Source organism: Cetorhinus maximus, chromosome 13 (assembly GCF_964194155.1).
Source record: "Cetorhinus maximus chromosome 13, sCetMax3.hap1.1, whole genome shotgun sequence".
Lineage (NCBI taxonomy): Eukaryota > Metazoa > Chordata > Chondrichthyes > Lamniformes > Cetorhinidae > Cetorhinus > Cetorhinus maximus.
The window spans coordinates 75,340,964-75,362,409 of NC_135891.1; the positions used below are offsets into that span (position 1 = coordinate 75,340,964).

The 21,446-nt window shown below is 46.1% G+C and overlaps 1 protein-coding gene across 4 annotated transcripts in view; it reads left to right on the forward strand.

Annotated features, from left to right (window-relative positions):
* LOC144688711 (tropomyosin alpha-1 chain) overlaps positions 1-21,446 on the forward strand; it is a 99,120-nt gene that overhangs the window by 19,910 nt on the left and 57,764 nt on the right. For 2 of the 4 annotated variants that reach the window (XM_078555580.1, XM_078555581.1), the window contains exon 2: positions 454-579. In XM_078555580.1, the coding sequence (XP_078411706.1) occupies positions 454-579 (126 nt within the window). Of the gene's footprint in view, positions 1-453; positions 580-16,992; positions 17,218-21,446 lie in introns of those variants that run through there. The other 2 variants (XM_078555582.1, XM_078555583.1) reach the window with 2 other exon arrangements.

The following is a 21,446-nucleotide window of genomic DNA, read 5'->3' on the forward strand; positions in this document are numbered from 1 at the left end:
ATGTCAGGATTGCCCTATGAGGAGAGATTGAGGAAACTGGGCCTGTATTCTCTGGAGTTTTGAAGAATGAGAGGTGATCTCATTGAAACTTACAGAATTCTTACAGGGTGTGACGGTGTAGATGTGGATAAGATGTTTCCCCTGGCTGGTGAGTCTAAAACCAGGGGACATGAGGAGGAATTTCTTCACTCAGAGGGTGGTGAATCTTTGGAATTCTCTACCCCAGAGGGCTGTGGAAGCTCAATCATTGAGCATGTTCAAGACAGAAATCAATAGAGTTCTGGAGACGAATAACATCAAGGGATATGGGGATAGCGCGGGAAAGTGACATTGAGGTAAATGATCAGCCATGATCTAATTGAATGGCAGAGTAGGCTCGATGGGCCAAATGGCCTACTCCTGCTCCTATGTTCCTATGTGACCTGGCTGTTTCTTATCCTTTTTCCTGGATAGGTTGAAGAAGAACTGATGGGCCAGCAGAAGAAAATGAAAGGTACAGAGGATGAACTGGACAAATTATCAGAGGGACTCAAAAATGCTCAGGAGAAGCTGCAACAGTCTGAGAAGACAGCTTCAGACGTAAGTAATTAGAAATGTCACTGGCCTTCTCCCTTAATGATTCAGAAGGGGTGGTTTTATTCATGGAACTGATCTTGGGACATCAGGATAATGGGCACAATGTCTCTTGGGATAAGTACTTTGAAAGAACTGTTCTTATGACTGGGCGGTGGGTTTGAAATAAAACAGATTGGATGCAAGTTATACAGAATCTTTATAAATCACTGGTTCAGCCTCAGCTAAAGGATTGTGTTCAATTCTGGGAAGCAGACTTTAAAAAGGATGTTAAGTCCTGAAGAGTGTGCAAAGAGACTCAACTAGAATGGTACCAGAGATGACGGACTTTAGTTATTTAGAGATGTCAGAGAAACTGGGCTTATTCTCCTTCACATATGGATGGTCAAAGGGAGATTTAATAGAGTTGTTCAACATTCTGAGAGTTTTTGACAGACTATATAGGGAGAAATTGTTGCCACTGACTGGAAGGGTGATAATCAGTGGGCACAGGTTTAAGATAATTACAGAAGTACGACAGAGGCTTTAATACAGTGAGTTGTTACGATGTGGGCTGCTCTCCCTTAAAGAGTGGTGGAAGCAGGTTCCATAGTCATGTTCAAACACAGGGTGAAGTTTTTAAAATTGAGGCATTGATGGACTGGAAGCCAATCTAGGCCAATGCACACAGAGGCAATGGTTGAACAGACTTGATATGGGATAGGATAGTGGCAGGAGAGTTTTGGTTCAGCTAAAATTTAAAGAGGGTACAGGATGGAGATCTGGCCAGGAGAGCACTGCAACAGTTGAATCTGGAGATAATAAAGGCAGGGGTGAGAGTTTCAGCAATAGAGGGCCTTGGGTGGGCAATGGTGGAAGTAGATAGTCTTTAAGATGGACACGATATGGGTCGGAATCTCAGTGTGAACTCAGATAGGATGCCAAGATTTTAAATGTCTGGTTCAGCTTGAGAAACTGGCTGGGGAGAGGGATGGTGTTTGTGACAGGGACTGAAGGTGGTGGCTTTGGTTTTACTAATGTTTATTTGCAGGAAATTGGGGCTCATCCACGGATAGATATTGGACAAGGAACCTGAAAGCACATTGGCAGTAAACGGGTCAGAGGGGTAGAAGAAACACAGAGCTCACAGAGAAGTTGAGCCCTGTTTGTGAATGATGAATGATTAGTAAAGGGGAACTTGTAGATGAGGAAGAGGAGGTGATCAAAGACAGGTCCTTGGGGGGGGGGGTGGGGGGGGATGGACAGTGGTGGGAAGAGAAGCCATTGCCAGATAGGTTCTGGCTATGATTAGAGCAAAATACTGCGGATGCTGTAAATCTGAAACAAAAATAAAAATAGCTGGAAAAACTCAGCAGGTCTGACAGCATCTGTGGAGAGGAATACAGAGTTAACGTTTCGAGTCCGTACGACCCTTCATCAGAACTCAGGAGAAATAAAAATGAGGTGAAATATAAGCTGTTTAAGAGGGGTGGGACAGGTGGAGCTGGATAGAGGACCAGTGATAGGTGGAGGCAAAGGAGAGATTGCCAAAGGACAAAATAGAGAAAAGGACAAAGGGGTGTTGACGGTGGTGATATTAGCTAAAGGATGTGCTAATGGTGACATTAAGGGTAGAAAGCAGGATGAGCAAGTGACAGATAGCCCTAGTGGGGGTGGGGTGGGGGGAAGGGATTGAAATAGGCTAAAAAGTGGAGATAAAACAATGGATAGAAATAAATTTTAAAATAATAATAGAAATGGATGGGAAAAGAAAAATATATTTTTTAAAATAATAATTATTAGAAAAAAGGGGATCGGAAAGGGGATGGGGATGGAGGAGAGAGTTCATGATCTGAAGTTGTTGAACTCAATGTTAAGTCCGGAAGGCTGTAAAATGCCTAATCGGAAGATGAGGTGCTGTTCCTCCAGTTTGTGTTGAGCTTCACTGGAACATTGCAGCAAACCAAGGACAGACATGTGGGCATGAGAGCAGGGTGGTGTGTTGAAATGGCAAGCGACAGGGAGGTCTGGATCATGCTTGCGGACAGACCGAAGGTGTTCCGCAAAGTGGTTACCCAGTCTGCGTTTGGTCGCTCCAATGTAGAGACCGCATTGGGAGCAGCGAATGCAGTAGACCAAATTGAGGGAAGTGCAAGTGAAGCATTGCTTCACTTGAAAGGAGTGTTTGAGCCCTTGGACGGTGAGGAGGGGGGAAGTAAAGGGACAGGTGTAGCGCCTTCTGTGGTTGCATGGGAAGGTGCCATGGGAGGGGGTTGAGGTGTAGGGGGTGATGGAGGAGTGGATCAGGGTGTCCTGGAGGGAACAGTCCCTACGGAATGCCAATGGGGTGGGGTGAAGGGAAGATGTGTATGGTGATGGCATCACGCTGGAGTTGGCAGAAATGGCGGAGGATGATCCTTTGAATGCGGAGGCTGGTGGGGTGATAAGTGAGGACAAGGGGGAGGGAGAGGAAGGTGTGAGGGCGGATGTGCGGGAGGTGGGCCGGACACAGTCAATGGCCCTGTCAACCACCGTGGGTGGAATAAAACCAAGGTTTTCCAGTCAAGCAAGAGAATTATGAGAAATTTTCAGCACAAAAAGATCTTTGGAAAACATAAAGATGCACAAGAATAACCCAACAACAAAAACTTGTATTTATAAAGCAACTTAACGCAGAAAAAGGTCCTAAGGTGCACACATTAACATAATAAGACAAAAACTGACACCAAGTCAAGAAAAGAAACACTAGGAGGGGTGACTAAAAGTTTGGTCAAGGAGAGGATTTTCTGGAGGGTCTTCAAGGAGGAGGGAGAGGCGGAGAGACACAGAGGTTTAGAGAGGGAACTTTAGAGTTTAATGCCTGAACAGCAAAAGGCATGGTGACCTATGGTGGGGTGAAAAGAGTGGGAAGTGTCATGAGGCCAGAGATGGAGGAACATTGAGTTCTCAAAGTATTGAAGGGAGGAGGACAAAAGAGTGTCAGTGGGAGAGTTCAAGGCTATAAATATTCAGCAGATCTGGCAGCATCTGTGGAGAGAGAAACAGAATTAATGTTTCAGGTCAATGACCTTTTATCAGAATGAGTGAGATCAAGATGGAGAATTAAAATGACAGGTGACCAGGAAGCTCAGGGTCATGCTTGCAGACTGAATGGAGGTGTTCCAGAAATTGGCCACCCAGTCTGCATTTGGTCTCCCCAATTTAGAGGAGACCACATTGTGAGCAACAAATTCAGTTTACAAAAGTGAAAGGAGTACGAGTGAATCGCTATTTCATCTAGAAGGAACATTTGGGGTCTTGGATGGTCCTTACAACATGCTGAAAGTGGAGGGAGTGGGAAGATGCATTTAGTGGTGGCATCACACTGGAGGTGGTAAAAATGGAGGTGATCCATTAAACATGAGGCTGGTGTAATGGAAGGTGAGGGATTCTTCCTTCTGCAACACCCAGGCTTGGGCTGACAAGTGGCAAGTAACATTCATGCCACACAAGTGCCAGGCGATGACCATCTCCAACAAGAGAGAACTTATCCATTGTCCCTTGACATTCAATGGCTTTACCATTGCTGAATCCCCCGCTATCAACATCCTGGGGGTTACCATTGGCCAGGAACTAAACTGGACTAGCCATATAAACACTGTGGCTACAAGCGCAGGTCAGAATAACTCACCTCCTGACTCCCTAAAGCCTATCCACCATCTACAAGGCACAAGTCAGGAGTGTCATGGAATAGTCTCCACTTGCCTGGATGAGTGCAGCTCCGATAACACTCCAGAAGCTTGACCCAGTCCAGGACAAAGCAGCCCGCTTGACTGACACCACATCCACAAACATTCACTCTCTCTGCCACCGATGCACAGTGGCAACAGTGTATACCATCTACAAGATGCACTGCAGCAACTCACCAAGGCTCCTTAGACAGCACCTTCCAAACCCACTATGGCTACCATCTAGAAGGACAAGGGCAGCAGACACATGGGAACACCATCACCTGGAAGTTCCCCACCAAGCCACTCACCATCCTGACTTGGAAATATATCGCCATTCCTTCACTGTCACTGGGTCAAAATCCTGGAACTCCTTCCCTAACAGCACTGTGGGTGTACCTACACCACAGGGACTGCAGTGGTTCAAGAAGGCTGCCCACCACCACCTTCTCAAGGGCAATTAGGGATGGGCAATAAATGCTGGCCCAGCCAGCGAAGCCCACAATCCATGAATGAATAAAAAAAAAATCTCCACAATCACTCCTACTGCCCATCCTTTGCATGCAAATGCAGAAGATGTAACACCTTCCCTTTCGCCTCTTCCATTCTCACCCTCCAAGGCACCAAATATTCCTACATGAAGCAATGATTTACTTGCATTTCTTTTAAATTTAATATACTTTATTCACTGCTCACAATAAGAATATACTGGGGAGACCAAATGCTGCTTTGCAGAACACCTCTGTTCACTGGATGACCGCAAGTTTCTGACTGCCTGTCATTTTAATTCTCCACCTTGCTCCCACTCCTTTCTGCTCTTGGCCTCCGACAATGTTCTCATGAAACAAAACAAAAACAGAATTACCTGGAAAAACTCAGCAAGTCTGGCAGCATCGGCGGAGAAGAAATCAGTTAACGTTTCGAGCCCTCATGGCCCTTCGGCAGAACTGCAGCATAGTTTCAGCAAGGGAGAAATATAAATTGGTTTAAGGTGGGTGGGGGGGGGGTGCGAAGAGACACATTGAGGGTGTGGTGTGAGCAGATAATCAAAGGATGTCACAGACAAAAGGGTCAAAGAGGTGTTGAAGGTGGTGGTCTTTGTCTGAGAAAAGTGCTAATTAAGAATGGAAAACAGGATATTCAAAGTACAGCTCTAGTGGGGGTGGGGTGGAAAGACTAAAGGTTTTAGTTTTAGATTTAAAAATAATGGAAATAGGTGGGGAAAGAAGAATCTATATAAATTATTGAAAAAAAAGCGGGTGGGGGGGGAAAAAGAAACGGGGTGGGGATGGGGGGAGGGGGAGTTTAAGATCTAAAGTTGTTGAATTCAATATTCAGCCCAGAGGGCTGTAAAGTGCCTAGTCGGAAGATGAGGTGCTGTTCCTCCAGTTTGCGTTGGGCTTCACTGGAACAATGCAGCAAGCCAAGGACAGACATGTTGGCAAGAGAACAGGGTGGAGTGTTAAAATGGCAAGCGACAGGGAGGTTTGGGTCTTTCTTGCGGACAGACCGCAGGTGTTCCGCAAAACGGTCGCCCAGTTTGCGTTTGGTCTCTCCAATGTAGAGGAGGCCGCATTGGGAGCAACGAATGCAGTAGACTAAGTTAGGGGAAATGCAAGTGAAATGCTGCTTCACTTGAAAGGAGTGTTTGGGCCCTTGGACGGTGAGGAGAGAGGAAGTGAAGGGGCAGGTGTTGCATCTTCTGCGTGGGCATGGGGAGGTGCCATAAGTGGGGGTTGAGGAGTAGGGGGTGATGGAGGAGTGGACCAGGGTGTCCCGGAGGGAACGATCCCTACGGAATGCCGTCAAGGGGGGTGAAGGGAAGATGTGTTTGGTGGTGGCATCATGCTGGAGTTGGCGGAAATGGCGGAGGATGATCCTTTGAATGCGGAGGCTGGTGGGGTGATAAGTGAGGACAAGGGGGACCCTATCATGTTTCTGGGAAGGAGGAGAAGGCGTGAGGGAGGATGCGCGGGATATGGGCCGGACACGGTTGAGGGCCCTGTCAACGACCGTGGATGGCAGGGCCCTCAACCATGTCCGGCCCATATCCCGCGCATCCTCCCTCACGCCTTCTCCTCCTTCCCAGAAACATGATAGGGTCCCCCTTGTCCTCACTTATCACCCCACCAGCCTCCGCATTCAAAGGATCATCCTCCGCCATTTCCGCCAACTCCAGCATGATGCCACCACCAAACACATCTTCCCTTCACCCCCCTTGACGGCATTCCGTAGGGATCGTTCCCTCCGGGACACCCTGGTCCACTCCTCCATCACCCCCTACTCCTCAACCCCCACTTATGGCACCTCCCCATGCCCACGCAGAAGATGCAACACCTGCCCCTTCACTTCCTCTCTCCTCACCGTCCAAGGGCCCAAACACTCCTTTCAAGTGAAGCAGCATTTCACTTGCATTTCCCCTAACTTAGTCTACTGCATTCGTTGCTCCCAATGCGGCCTCCTCTACATTGGAGAGACTAAACGCAAACTGGGCGACCGTTTTGCGGAACACCTGCGGTCTGTCCGCAAGAAAGACCCAAACCTCCCTGTCGCTTGCCATTTTAACACTCCACCCTGTTCTCTTGCCAACATGTCTGTCCTTGGCTTGCTGCATTGTTCCAGTGAAGCCCAACGCAAACTGGAGGAACAGCACCTCATCTTCCGACTAGGCACTTTACAGCCCTCTGGGCTGAATATTGAATTCAACAACTTTAGATCTTAAACTCCCCCTCCCCCCATCCCCACCCCGTTTCTTTTTCCCCCCCCACCCGCTTTTTTTTCAATAATTTATATAGATTCTTCTTTCCCCACCTATTTCCATTATTTTTAAATCTAAAACTAAAACCTTTAGTCTTTCCACCCCACCCCCACTAGAGCTGTACTTTGAATATCCTGTTTTCCATTCTTAATTAGCACTTTTCTCAGACAAAGACCACCACCTTCAACACCTCTTTGACCCTTTTGTCTGTGACATCCTTTGATTATCTGCTCACACCACACCCTCAATGTGTCTCTTCGCACCCCCCCCCCCCCCCCCCCCCCACCCACCTTAAACCAATTTATATTTCTCCCTTGCTGAAACTATGCTGCAGTTCTGCCGAAGGGCCATGAGGGCTCGAAACGTTAACTGATTTCTTCTCCGCCGATGCTGCCAGACTTGCTGAGTTTTTCCAGGTAATTCTGTTTTTGTTTTGTTTTGGATTTCCAGCATCCGCAGTAGCTTTTAGCTTTTTGTTTTTATCTTAATGTTCTCATGAAGCTCAATGTAAACACAAGGTACAGCACCTCCTCCTTTCATTAGGCACTTCAGAGCCTTCCAGACTCAACATTTAGTTCAACAATTTCAGAAAAAGCACAGAAATCTCCCTGAGGCGCAGAGCTGCCTCAGGGAGATTAGTTTAAGTGCAAAAAGATTTAATAAAGGGAAAAAAAAAAATTTAAGACATGTCCCCTCATGTGAAACTGTCACATGGGCTGGGTCATGTCTATTCATTTTATTAAAAATTTTTACAACACTTTAAAACTCTTCATGAAACCTCATCCCTCCCGTGGATGAGGTTCCATGAAAAATGCGAGGGCCGCCTGAGCACTTCGTCTGCCCACCAACTTTAAGGCTGGACGGGCAGCTCAGTTTTATTTAATGAGAGTTAACTGACCTTAATAGGCCTTTGACAGTTTGGTGGGCGCGCAGCTGATTCAGGTGTTTCCCCACCAAACTGAAGATCGGAATGACACGTGGTGACGTCGGGACGCACGCCCGACATCACCATGCGTCATTTTACCCCTGGGCGAGTGGGCCCCACCCCCGCTCGCCGAGCCGAAGATTTGCCCTAGCTGTTCATCATTCTGCCATTCACCCCTTCTTTAGACACATCCATGAGTCACCCACAGACTTATCCATGATGCAGCGTCTGACAGTCGATATTTCAGCTTCCATTGCAGTGCAAGCAGGAGTTGCCCGATGTCTGGGTGTTACAGCAGAAGGTCAGACTGAAGTTATGCAATTTCAACTTGTTACCAGGCAGGTCCAGACTGCTGCCATCATGGCTGCTGCCAGTTCTCAAAGGGGCTTACAGGCCTCATGTCAGCACAGTGGATTACCAGGATCACTGAGGTGCCACCCCAGGAGAGTGGCAGTGGCTCCATGGAGCACGATCCTGCTGCCCTCTCTCAAGATAACAGCACTTGTCCTCCCACCACTGCCACTCCATCGGAGCCCTGCTGGTGCCCAGACTGGTGCTGCTCCTGTCACTGTGCTGCAGTCTGAAGCCGGGTCCTCAAAAGCCCAGGGCAGCTTCAAGTCATCCCGCAAGGCCAGCTGCAGTCTGCCCCAGTGAAAGTCAGCAGCCGTGCAGCAGTCACTGGGGTAGTACTGTGTAGGAGCACTAGGCCAGGAAAGGCACTCGGAAGACACTCACTCAGGGAATGCACAATAGTTGACTTTTGTAGGCAATAGAGTGTGAAAATATTTGATTATAACATTGTAAGGAATGGTTGTTTTGTGTTGGCTTTTATTTCAGCATTGTGGCCAAGAGGACACTGTGATGGTCAGTGACAGAGGGATGATAAGGTGTGTAATTGCTGGTGGATGGGGAATTGAGGTTCACTGGGGTTGTATTCAGATGAGTTGATCGCGGACAGCCCAGCCAGAAAGGGCTGTGTTAGTTGCCTCTTCTCTTTCTCCTCCCCCTCCTGCTCCTTCTTCTCCTCCTCAGCTGGTTGCTGTGGAGTTGGCGGCCAGGGCTGTGCTGCATGCTGGAGACCTGGATGAATGTTGAGCTGTGCTCTGTTGAGTTCAGGGCTCCTCCAGCATGGGCTGGGCAGTGGAAAGGCCGATAATCTGCTCGACCACATTTTGATTGGCAGCCTGGTTTTTCATTAGGGCTGTTCACATGTGTTTGGATTACACATGGGAATCATGGGTTTTCTTGTCAGTGGAGAGCTCGTCACCCAGTGGTCACCGTCTGGATTGTTGTGGTTCAAATACAGGTAGCACAGCAGACTGTTGCGGACTGCTGTTGTGACTGCTGCCAGGATACTCTGCATTTACCTGTATGATAAGCTGCATATGGTCGCACACCAGCTGGACATTGAGGGAGCAGAATCCCTTTCAGTTGTAGGACATGTTAGAGTTGATGTGCGACACCCACAAAGCGGCATGGACGTAGTCAATGGCTCAATGACACCCTGCACCATGGGAAAAGCTGCAATCCTCACTCTGTCTGCTTCTCTCGGACAAGAGACAATGAAATGTATTCAACTGTCTTGGAAACCAGAGCTGCAGTGATCTTTCAATGCAGCAAGTGGATAAATGTTGCAAATACTGTTTGCTCCAGTCTGGACAAATGATCTGAACCATGCTCACCCTCGCAGACACTTGGCAATGGCATCCTTGCCTTACTTTCAGGCTGCAGTTCAGGCTGCAACAAGTGGCCATAATATAGTGGAAATATATGACACACTGTTCCTCATTGAGGTTCAGCTGGGGGAATTCTGAATACTGTGGGTGGATATGACCTCCTGCTGAGAGCTCTTCTCCTCCTCCCTCTTCCAGCAGCTTGCGCTGCTCTATTTTGCCTCTGCTTATTCTCCTCGTCAAGCTGTAGTCCAAGGGGGACGCCTGGGAGCAGGTGGCTTGTATAGAATCTTTTAAGTCAGGACAAAGTTATTCAGCATGTGTCATACCACTGCCTATAGTATTTAGCAACTCCGGAAACGACCCTAACACTTCTAGAATCGCATCAAGAACCAGTAGAAATTAATCAGCAACTAACCCAAAAGTAGCTGAAAGTCTCTTTAAATAACACTGGTGGTGGGGGTGGGGGACAGTAGGGGGTGGGTCCTTCTTGCTGCTGAAGACATGTTCTCCTGTGTGTGTGTTTAAGAGAAAGTTAGTGGAAAGTTGAGCTCCAAACTGGCAGAGCTGGAGTAAAATCAGTGTTACACGCTCCCTGCAGGTGCACTGGTGCCCTCAGCAAAATGTTCGGGGCACACAACAGACGCCATTTTGAAGATAAAATAACACCCGTAGCGCTACAGAGTGAATTTCACAGCTAACCACTCTTCTGATGCATAGAGCTACTGAGGCGTCAGGATAATCAGACATAGGTGGGAAAGGGAATAAAAGAATCGAGATAGGAAGAAATCAGTTCCCTGGGGCAAGGATAGGCTGAAGTGATGTGATGGAATTAAATTAAATCTACCATCACTATCCATAGCTCCAGATTACAACGTGCAAGTAAAGGTGTATGTTACCACAGCAACTCAGACTCCTTGGGGGCCAGTTGGCTGGATAGCTGGTGTGGATTAGACTGGCGCCAACAGCATGGGGGTCTGATACCTGTTGCAGCTATGGTGGATTCCGGGCCTGCCTTCCTGCCCTACCTGGTGCAGGTCGTGACTCTGTCAGCCAGACCTCCTGTGGGCAGAGAGCTGAAGAAGTGGCTAAACTTCAAAAGTAATTAATTTTCTGTAAAGTGCTTTGAGATGTCCTGAGGTTTTGAAAGCTGCTATATACATACAAGTTCTTTCTTTATTGGAGGAAAGTTAGATCATCCAATTAAAATCAGGGTAAATTCAGGGAAAATGACAAGCTCATACATTTGGAACATTGTGAAAACTGCCAAAACAAAAAACTTCAAGAGGGAAATAATGATTTTCTTCCTTTTTTTATCAAAAAAGCTCTCAAAATTTTAATTGAAAGATCTTTAAACAGCTTTAACCAGCAAGAGGCACAGAAATAACTAATACAAAAATAGTCGTCTGGTAACAGAGAACATGAGTATTGCGGAGTATTTTGTTGAAGCTTTTCATCTTGCACTCATCAGGTCAATCGCAAGAAAACCAATATCAGAGGAAACAACAACTTTATACTGTATGAGAAGAGAGTTCTGATTGGTTGGCAAGTGGACTCTGATTGGTGGATGCGTGGCCACGGAGAATGCACCAGTTAATGGTGACTGACAGTTAACTGCCGAGCAGTGTTTGAAATTTAAACCAGGCAGCTTGACTCTGATTGGTCAAGGCCTTGCCCTGGGGAATGAACCAGCAAATGGCTTTCACTTACTTTGTTCGTTCTGTCTGCAAAAAACAGGGTTCTATGTATTAATATGTGTAGCTTCCAGTACATGCAAATGCGCCACACCTCGAGCTCGATTGACAATCTTAAATGATTATTTAGCAAATGTTGTCCAACTGGGGAATCACATCTAATGTTGGACTCCATGTTTTGAATTTTGCAAGCATGGGATGGGGTTGGGTACGGTCTGTACCCTGCCCGTTACGAACAGCGGAAGGAACATGCTGTTTGATACGATCCACCAGTCTTTGGGATATACAGCCTACATACCTAGCATCACACTGGCACTGAAATTCATATACCACATTACTCAATTGTGGCCTGACGGCAGCATCCTGTTAGTGACGAATACTTGCTACTGCATAGTAGCAGTGTGAAACAGCTAGCTTGAGATACCTTGTCCTTCCAGAGTAATCTGTGGCAGACTGGGCACATCCCAGGGCTAAAAGTGATGGCCTTAGGCCCATTCATGAGTCTGCGCGATATTCAGCATGAAATGTTCTGATCAGGGTTACCATTATCCTGCAGGATGTCTTTAATGCACCTATTTCAGCATCAAGTTTGCATGGTGAACAAATGGCTCAGGCCCTATTTACGAGGTTGCTGATAAGACCAATCTTATTGTGTGGAACTGTAAGAATCCCAACGCGTATACTGACCACTGAAGGTAGGCTTGTGGTAGACCATGGTAGAGAACCCCTGGCAGATTTCTCAACCAGTGCGTCAAGGAAAGGGAGTTCATTTGACTGCTCCATTTCAAAGGTGAATTTGAATGCAGGATGGGACCCATTAAGACATGTAAGGAAATTATTCCATGCTGCTGCAGATTTAAATATAGTAAACGTATCATCCACATATTGGAAATATGTGAGGGGTAGGAGGTTAGGTGTTATTCCATCGAAGACACGTTTCTCATGGAACCCATCAAAGATGTTTGCGAGAGCTGGGCCTAGAGGGTATCCCATGGCAACACCATCTATTTGGGCAAACATGGTGTCATTAAAACTGAACTCAACTGCGTGAATTGCTGTATTTATGAGCTCAATGAATACTGATTCATGCAATGTTGGTGGATCTAGATTGCCATGATATAGTGCTGCAGCACAAATATCTATGGCCTCTTTAAGTGGAACATTGTGAATAGGCTAACAATGTCAAAAGAGCACATGGGCACAGCATTGCTATCGATATTCAAGTCCTGTATGGTCTTCACAAATGTGAAGGAATCCTTCACCGTGAATGTGGAAAACTTGCTCAAAACTGGTTGTGACAATTCGCCCATTTGGCCAATTCATGTCGTGCAGAACCGGTCATGGATAAGATAGGGTGTAAAGGGACATCACTTTTGTGTGTCTTGGGCAGCCCATACATACCTGGACACAGCAAGCCATGAGGACCAACCCTGTCATATATACCACATGGCAGCTCATTGCTCTTACACAAGTCCAGCAAGCATTTTCTTAGCTTGATTTCAAGCAAGACTATCCGGTCATGTTGAGCGGCAGGTCCAATGGATCGAATTTAGACTCGTCATTAAGAATAGCGTGCTTTTTGTTGATATAGTCACGCTTGTTAAGGGTAACTACTCCCATCCCTTTGTCAGGTTTACTGATCTGTATGTCCGGGTTGGTCTTAAGGCCTCACAATACAACAAGCGAGCATGAAAAGAGACTGGCAGATAACATAAAAGGGAATCCCAAGGTCTTCTATTAGCATGTAAATAATAAAGGGTGGTAAGGGCCAATTAGGGATAAAAGTGGAGACTTGCATATGGAGGCAGGAGAAGCAGCAGAGGTATGAAGCGAGTACTTTGCATCTGTCTTTACAAAAGAAGAGGATGCTACTCAGACCGAGGTGAGAGAGGAGGTAACTGATACATTCGAGGAATTTACACTTGAGAGGGAGGAGGTATTAGAAAGGCTATCTTTACTTAAAATTGATAAGATACCAGGGCCAGATGAGATGCACCTGAGGATACTGAGGGAGGTGAGAGTAGAAATTTCAGAGGCACTGGTGATAATCTTCCAGTTTTCCTTAGACACAGGGGTGGTGCCGGAGAACTGGAGAATTGCAAATGTTACACACTTGTTCAAAAAGGGGCACAAGAATAATGCCAGCAACTACAGAGCAGTCAGTTTGACTTCAGTGGTAGGGAAACTTCTGGAAACTATAGTTCGGGACAAAATCAATAGTCACTTAGACAGGTGCGGGATAATTAAGGATAGCCAGCATGGATTCATTCAGGGAAAATCATGTTTAACTAACTTGCTGGAGTTTTTTGAGGAGGTAACAGAGAAGGTGGATAAGGGCAACGCTGTTGATGTGGTGTATACAGTGCCACACAATAGACTTGTGAGCAAAATTCTAGCTCATGGAATAAAAGGGAAAGTAGGCACTTGGATAAGAAACTGGCTGAGTGACAGGAAACAGAGAGTGGTGATAAATGATTGTTTTTCAGATTGGAGGAAGGTCAATGGTGGAGTTCCCCGGGGGTCAGTGTTGGAACCCTGGGTCTTGATATATATTAATGACCTAGACTGTTGTGTACAGGGCATGATTTCAAGATTTGCAGATGGTACGATGATTGGAAACATTGTCAACTGTGATGGGGATAGTCTTGAACTCCAAAAAGACACAGACAATATTGGTGGACTGGGCAGACATATGGCAGATGAAGCTTAATGCAGGGAAGTGTGAGGTAATTCATTTTGGCAGGAAGAATATGGAGAGACAGTATAAAATTAAGGGAGAAACTCTAAAGGAGGTGCAGGAACAGAGAGACCTCAGTGTTTATCTACACATGTCATTGAAGGTGGCAGGGCATGTTAAGAGAGCAATTAATAAAGCCTATGGTATTTAGGTTTTATTAACAAGGCATTGAGTACTGGGAACTGTTAGAAGTGGTGGAGGGTGTCAGAATAATCACTGGCATATGTGACAAAGGGAACAAATAAGTTCCCTGGGACAAGGACAGGCTGAAGTGATTGGTCTACCAAAGCAGTACTATTTTTCAATATTTATTTAATTTTTATACATTTTTTTCCCACCTACTTCCATTATTATTTTTAAAATTTATTTCCATTCATTGTTTTATCCCCACCTTTTAGCCTATTTTGATCTTTTTTCCCACACTGTCCCCTCCCCCCACCCCACCCCCAGGGCCTCTGTCACTTGCTCATCCTGCTTTCTACTCTTAATGTCACCATTAACAGTTCCTTCAGCCAGTATCACCACCATCAACACCCTTTTGACCTTTTGTTTATGACATCTTTTGCAATCTCTCCTTTGCTTCCACCTATCGCTGACCTTCTATCCAGCTTCACTTGTCCCACCCCCCTTAAACAGTATATATTTCATCACATTTCTACTTAGAACCATAGAAAAGTTACAGCACAGAAGGAGGCCATTCGGCCCATCTTGTCCATGCCAGCCCGAGGACATCCAGATGCCCTTTCTAATCCCATCTTCCTGCACCCGGCCCATAGCCCTGCAGTTTACAGCACTTAAGGTGCAGATCCAGGTACTTATTAAAAGAGTTTAAAGTTTCTGCCTCTACCACCAACTTGGGCAGCGAATTCCAGACACCCACTACCCTCTGCGTAAAAAAGTTCTTCCTCATGTCTCCCCTATACCTTCTGCCACTTATCTTGAATCTATGTCCCCTGGTTCTAGAATTCTCCACCAAGGGAAACAATTTTATCCTGTCCACTCTATCTATTCCCCTCATAATTTTGTACACCTCAAACAAGTCACCTCTCAGCTTTCTTTGTTCTAAGGAAAATAACCCCAACCTATCCAATCTCTCCTCGTAGCTATACTTTTCTAACCCTGGCAACATTCTTGTAAACTTCCTATGCACTCTCTCCAGAGCTATTATGTCTTTCCTATAATGTGGTGACCAGAACTGCACACAATACTCCAGTTGTGGCCTCACCAGTGTTCTATACAATTCCAACATTATATCCTTACTTTTATATTCTATACCTCTGCCAGTGAAGGAGAACATTCCATATGCCTTCTTTACAACCTTGTCTACTTGAACTGCTGCCTTCAGGGACCTGTGTACTTGTACGCCAAGATCTCTCACTTCATCTATCCCTCTTAGTATATTCCCATTTATTGTGTAATCCCTGTAACTGTTTGACCACCCTAAATGGATGACCTCACACCTCTCTATGTTAAAATCTATCTGCCACTTTACCGCCCACTCCACCAACCCATCTATATCGTTTTGGAGATTATGGCTATCCTCTACACTATCCACTACTCGGCCAATCTTTGTGTCATCTACAAATTTCCCAATCGTGCCCCCCACGTTCATGTCCAAATCGTTAATATATAACACAAACAGCAAGAGTCCCAACACCGAGCCCTGTGGAACACCACTTGAGACAACTTTCCATTTGCAAGGGCATCCATCGACCTTCTCTTTAGTTCTGAAGGAGAGACATACGAACTCAAAACGTTAACTCTGTCTTTCTCTCCACAGATGCTGTCAGACCTGCTGAGTTTTTCCAGCAATTTTTGTTTTTGTTTGAGTACTATTTGTGGATCTTGGGAAGAGAAAGAACTGTGTTTTTTCATTCTTTCAGGGACATGGGCTTCCCTGGCTGGCCCTGCATTTGTTGCCCATTCCTAATTGCCCTTGAGAAGGTGGTGGTGGGCTGCCTTCTTGAACAACTGCAGTCTATGTGGTGTGGGTACACCCACAGTGCTATTAGGGAGGGAGTTCCAGGATTTTGACCCAGCTACAGTGAAGGAACAGTGCTATATTTCCAAGTCAGGATTACGAAGGTCAGATGCCTGGTTTTGTACTGGACAGTCTGGTATTTTTTTAGTCGCTCTCGCCACTGTCTGGTACCAGATAATTTCACACCTGGTATTTTTGACCCTTAGTCCACTTACTTCAGTGAAGCTCCCACAGTGACCTGTGCCCATTCCTTTCCCTGGCTACGATGGGGACATGTTTTAATACTTCTCCCCCGCTTGCCCCCCATTGTCTCTCCAATGATGTGGATGTCATCATGTCAGGAAGGAGTCCTGTTTTGGTAGCTTCCAGCTTTGTCAGGATGGTGTGTAAGTTTAGGGATTGGAGGCTGTGGAGGAAAGATCACCAGAGATGATGAGATCAGTGAGAGACTTGGAAAGGATGGCTTGATGTTCAGTAGTGGGGTCATGGTCCATGGGGAGATTGGAGATGGTGTCAGGGCTGGCTTTCAGCCTCCACCTTTATCAACAGGTCTAGTGACAATTACTAGGGTTGGATCTGAGAAAACCGTGTGTTGCTGAGAGGGACCTGGGGTTAGAGTGAGTGAGGGGAACAGAAAGGCTGAGAGGCCTGCTATCACGCTAGCAGTTCCCAATGTAGACGGGATAAGCGGCCAGAGGGAGGGGTCCAGCTGGACGGAGAAGACAGAAAGAATTAACCTACAGTTTCAGAAGACGCTGATGAAAGCAGAATGAGGACATCTAATGCTCGGTTTTTAAACAGAAAGCTGAAACTTTCTGCTGGGCTGAGCTTCTTAAGCTTCTCTGACACTTTCCCCCCCCTGTTTTCCACTCATTCCCATATAAGGACAAATGTTCCATATTTTAGATTGGCAGTCCCCTCCCTATGTTGTAATGGCGCTGCCCCCTCTCTGCTCCTATTGGTGTGTGAGGGGCTGGCGGATCCTCCCTTTAGTAGTTGCAGAAACTCTGAGAGAGACAGAGCAGCTTGTCCCCGAGCCCAGAACCTCAAACCTCACCATGGCCGGAGCCACTTCGCTGGAGTCAGTGCGGCGGAAGATTCAGACCCTGCAGCAGCAGGCGGATGAGGCGGAGGAGAGAGCCGAGGGGCTGCAGCGGGAGCTGGACTCCGAGCGCCAATTCCGGGAGAAAGTCAGTGAGAGCGGCGGCGCGGCGTATGTGTATCGGCGGGCAAGGGGACCCGGGGGAGGAGAGCGGCTGATGGTCCGGCTCTCACAAAGCAGGGCGGTGGTCACCGAGTCGGGGGGGGGGTGGGTGGACCCGGGTCCTAGTGTCGCTGAGGGTGGGGCGGTGGGAAAACAAGGGCACAACTTCCAGAGAAAGAGAGTGAAGAAATATAACTTTAACTTGGGGAGGGAGAGAAAGCAGGGAGGGGGGATCTAAGGGAGGGAGAAAAAGTTGAGCTGGAAGGGGAGAAAAATCCAACTAAGAAGCAATTTTAAGCGATGAGTTCAATGAGTTCTCTTCAGTGAGAAATGTCTCAATTTAATTTAAAACTTGTCATAAACTTTTCTATGTCACAAATTCTTCACAAGTACAATTGACTGAGCAAACTTACCAAATTAATTAATGTGAAGAGGTGGATGAATTGCATCCGTGTAGGCTAGACATAGATGCAATTTTACATATGTAAAAAAATTAGAAAAGTTAACAGTGTCAGAGGACTAGCAAACAGCAAATGTGATTCCTGTATTTAAAAAGGGAGAAAGAAGTCCAGGGAGTTATATATAAAATATTTTACAATTTCATATAAAACGTAAATTGGTTTGATCTCAAAACCGAAAATATACTTGGAGCAGCTAACTCAAATTTCAAGGGGGAATGGTCAAGCTTGACTGGCCATGATAATTCTTTGAAGAATTATACCAGTAGACAAGGGTGATGTAATATATTTTTGCTTTTTGTTAATATATTTGGATTTTGAAACAGCCTTTGATAAGGTACTACCTGGTTGACTTGGGGCAGCATTTTTGAGGGCAGGGTTTCCTGCCCTGCAGCCATCTAATACTCCAAGGAGTGTTTGATGTCTGGAGATGGGATTTCTGTCCCTCACTCAGGAGGAAGTCCAGCCTCGAGAGCTGCCGGCCAATCTGATTGGCTAGCAGCTCTGTAGTGGTGAGGCCAGGACTGGGACTACAAGCAGTCAGTCTTCAAAGTCAAAGTCCAGGACCAGGGAAGTGCAGGTAGTCTCACGGAAGGGAGCTGAGCCTCAAGGGGGCTGGGGGTCTTGATGGAGGGACTGCATTGGGGGGGTGCCCAGTGTGGAAAGGAGGCACCTGCCACTCCTGTCCCCACCCAAGACCTGAGCATAGTGACTTTCCAGCCTTTCACTGGGCCTCTGAACTGCACCAGCCCCAAGGAAAATGGCCCTTAAGTGATTGTTAAGTGTCCACTTAAGGGCCTCAATTGAGGCAAGGGTGGGTGTGCTGGCCTTGACCTTGCCCATCCCACTGTAAACTGTTGACAGGTCAACATTCAGCATTGGGCTAAGTGGCAAGTAACATTCTTGCCATACAAATGCCAGGCAATCACCATCTCCTCCAACAAGAGAGAGTCCAACCATTGCCCCTTGACATTCAATGGCATTACCATTGCTGAATCCCCCACTATCAACATCCTGGGGGTTACCATTGATCAGAGCTGAACTGGATCAGCCATATAAATGCTGTGGCTACAGGAGCAGGTCATAGGCTGGGAATTCTGTGGAGAGTAACACATCTCCTGACTCCCAAAGCCTGTCCACCATCTACAAGGCACGAGTCAGGTGTGTGATGGAATACTCTCCACTTGCCTGGATGAGTGCAGTTCCAGCAACACTCAAGAAGCTCAACACCATCCAGGACAAAGCAGCCCGCTTGATCGGCACATCTACCACCTTCACAATTTGCCCCCTTTACCATGACGCACAGTGACAGCAGTGTGTACCATCTACAAGATGCACTGCAATGACTCACCAAGGCTCCTTTGACAGTACCTTCCAAACCCGTGACTTCTACCATCTAGAAGGACAAGGGCAGCAGATAGATGGGAACACTACCACCCAGAAGTTCCCCTCCAAGTCACTCACCATCCTGACTTGGAAATATGTCGCTGCATATGTCGCTTCACTGCTGCTGAGTCAAAATCCTGGAGCTCCCTTCCTAATAGCACTGTGGGTGTACCTACACCATATGAACTGCAGTGGTTCAAGAAGGTAGCTCGCCACCACCTTCTCAAGGGCAATTAGGGATGGGAAATAAATGCTGGCCTAGCCAATGGCGTCCACGTCCCGTGAAATAATATATATGAAAAAGAAGGTCGGGGAGGGCAGGAGAGTGGTGGCAAGGCCTTCCAGAGAATTTTACAGGCCCCTCTATTGGCAGATGAGCTTAAAATTCAGCCCTTAACATTGGAACATGTGGGATCAGGAGACAAGTAACAGAATGGATAGTAAACTGACTAAAAATTTAAAAAAACAGTAGGACTGCTTGAGTAGATAGTCAGACTTGCAAATGGTGGGAAGTGGTATTCCACAGGAATCGACGCTGGGACCACTGTTGTTCACCATTAATGATTTGGATCAGGAATTAGTTGTACAATTTCAGAATTTGTGGATGACACAAAATTGTCTTTAACACAAAGGAAGAATGTGACAAAATACTGAAAACATTAATGAATGAATTTGTAAATGGGGAGTAATTAGCAAATTAATTTCAGTGCTGCTAAGTGTGAGGTGTGAATCTTGATATGACTGAAAATAGTGTTTACATATGATAGAGGGTTGGAGGGGCACAGACATACAAGTTGCTAAAAGTAACATCATAGATTAATAAGACTATTTTTACAACAGCAAGTAAAGTGCTGGGGGTCATTTTCCAGAAAGAAAGAGAGAGAATTGAAAAGCAGAAAAATTGTTAAGCTTGAATAGAGTCTTAGTTAGACCAAGCTTGAAGTCCTGTGTGGTGTTCTCGTTCAAGGAGGATATGGAGGCATAAGGAGGATAAGGTGCAAAAAAGAATTATGGGGGTGATCCCAGAAGTGAAAGGATGTCCTTACCATTGGACAAGCTGGGGCTCATTTTCCTGGAAAAGAGAAGGTTGAGGGGTGGCTTGGTAGTGGTCCTTAAAATTCAGAAAGGAATTGATTGGATAGATGTAGAAAAAGTGTTTCCACATGTGGGGGAATCCAAAACTAAAGCGTCATAAATAACTCAAACAGGAATTCAGGAGAAACTACTTTCACCAGCTGCCATGGTGGGATTTGAATCCATGTCCCCAGAGCATTAGCCTGGGTCTCTGGATTACTAGTCCAGTAACATTATCACTGCACCACCATCTCCCCCAATTGTAGGAGCAAAGATCTGAGGGTTGTGGGGCTGGAGGAGATTACAGAGATAGTGGGGAGTGAGGCCGTGCCGAGATTTGAAAACGAAGATGTGAAGTTTAAAATTGAGGTGTTGCTTAACCAGGAGCCAAACTAAGTAGAAGAGAACATGAGCAATGGGTGAAAGAGACCTGGTGTGTGTTAGAACACCGGAATAGATAGATGAGCCTCAAGGTTACAGAGATTAGAATGTGGGAGATCAGCCAGGATTGTGTTGGAATAATCAAGTCTAGAAGTAACAAAGGCATGAAGGACTCTAGCAACAGATGAGCTGAGACAGGGGTGAAGTCAAAGACTAATTTATTAGAATTCTTTTGAAGAAGTAACAAACAATGTGGACAAACATGGGAATATCCGAATATGTGGGATTTCCAGAAGGCACCTGACAAGGTACCACATCAAAGGTTACTAACAAAATAAGAGCTCATGGTGTATTAGCATGGATAGAGGATTGGTTAGCTAACAGGAAACAGGAAAGTAGGGATAAATGGGTCATTTTCGGTTGGCAAGATTTATTGAGTGCAGTGCCACAGGGATCAGTGCTGGGGCCACAGCTATTTACAGTCTTTATCAATGATTTAGCTGAAGGGACTGAATGTATGGCAGCTAAATGTGCTGATGACACCAAGATAGGTAGGTGAGTAAGTTGTGAAGAGGACATGAGTCTGCAAGGTAATACAGATAGGTTAAGTGGATGGACAGAAATGTGGCATATGGAGTATAATGTGGGAAAATGTGAACTTGTCCACTTTGGCAGGAAGAATAGAAAAGCAGCATATTATTTAAATGGAGAGAGATTGCAGAACTCTGAGATACATAGGGATCTGGGTATCCTGGTACATGAATCACAAAAAGTTAATATGCGGGTACAGTAAGCGCTTCTTAGGAAGGCAAATGGAATGTTGTTTATTGCAAGGGGAGTGGAATATAAAAGTAGGGAAGTTTTGCTACAGTTGTAGAGGGCATTGGTGAAGCCACATATGAAGTATTGTGTACAG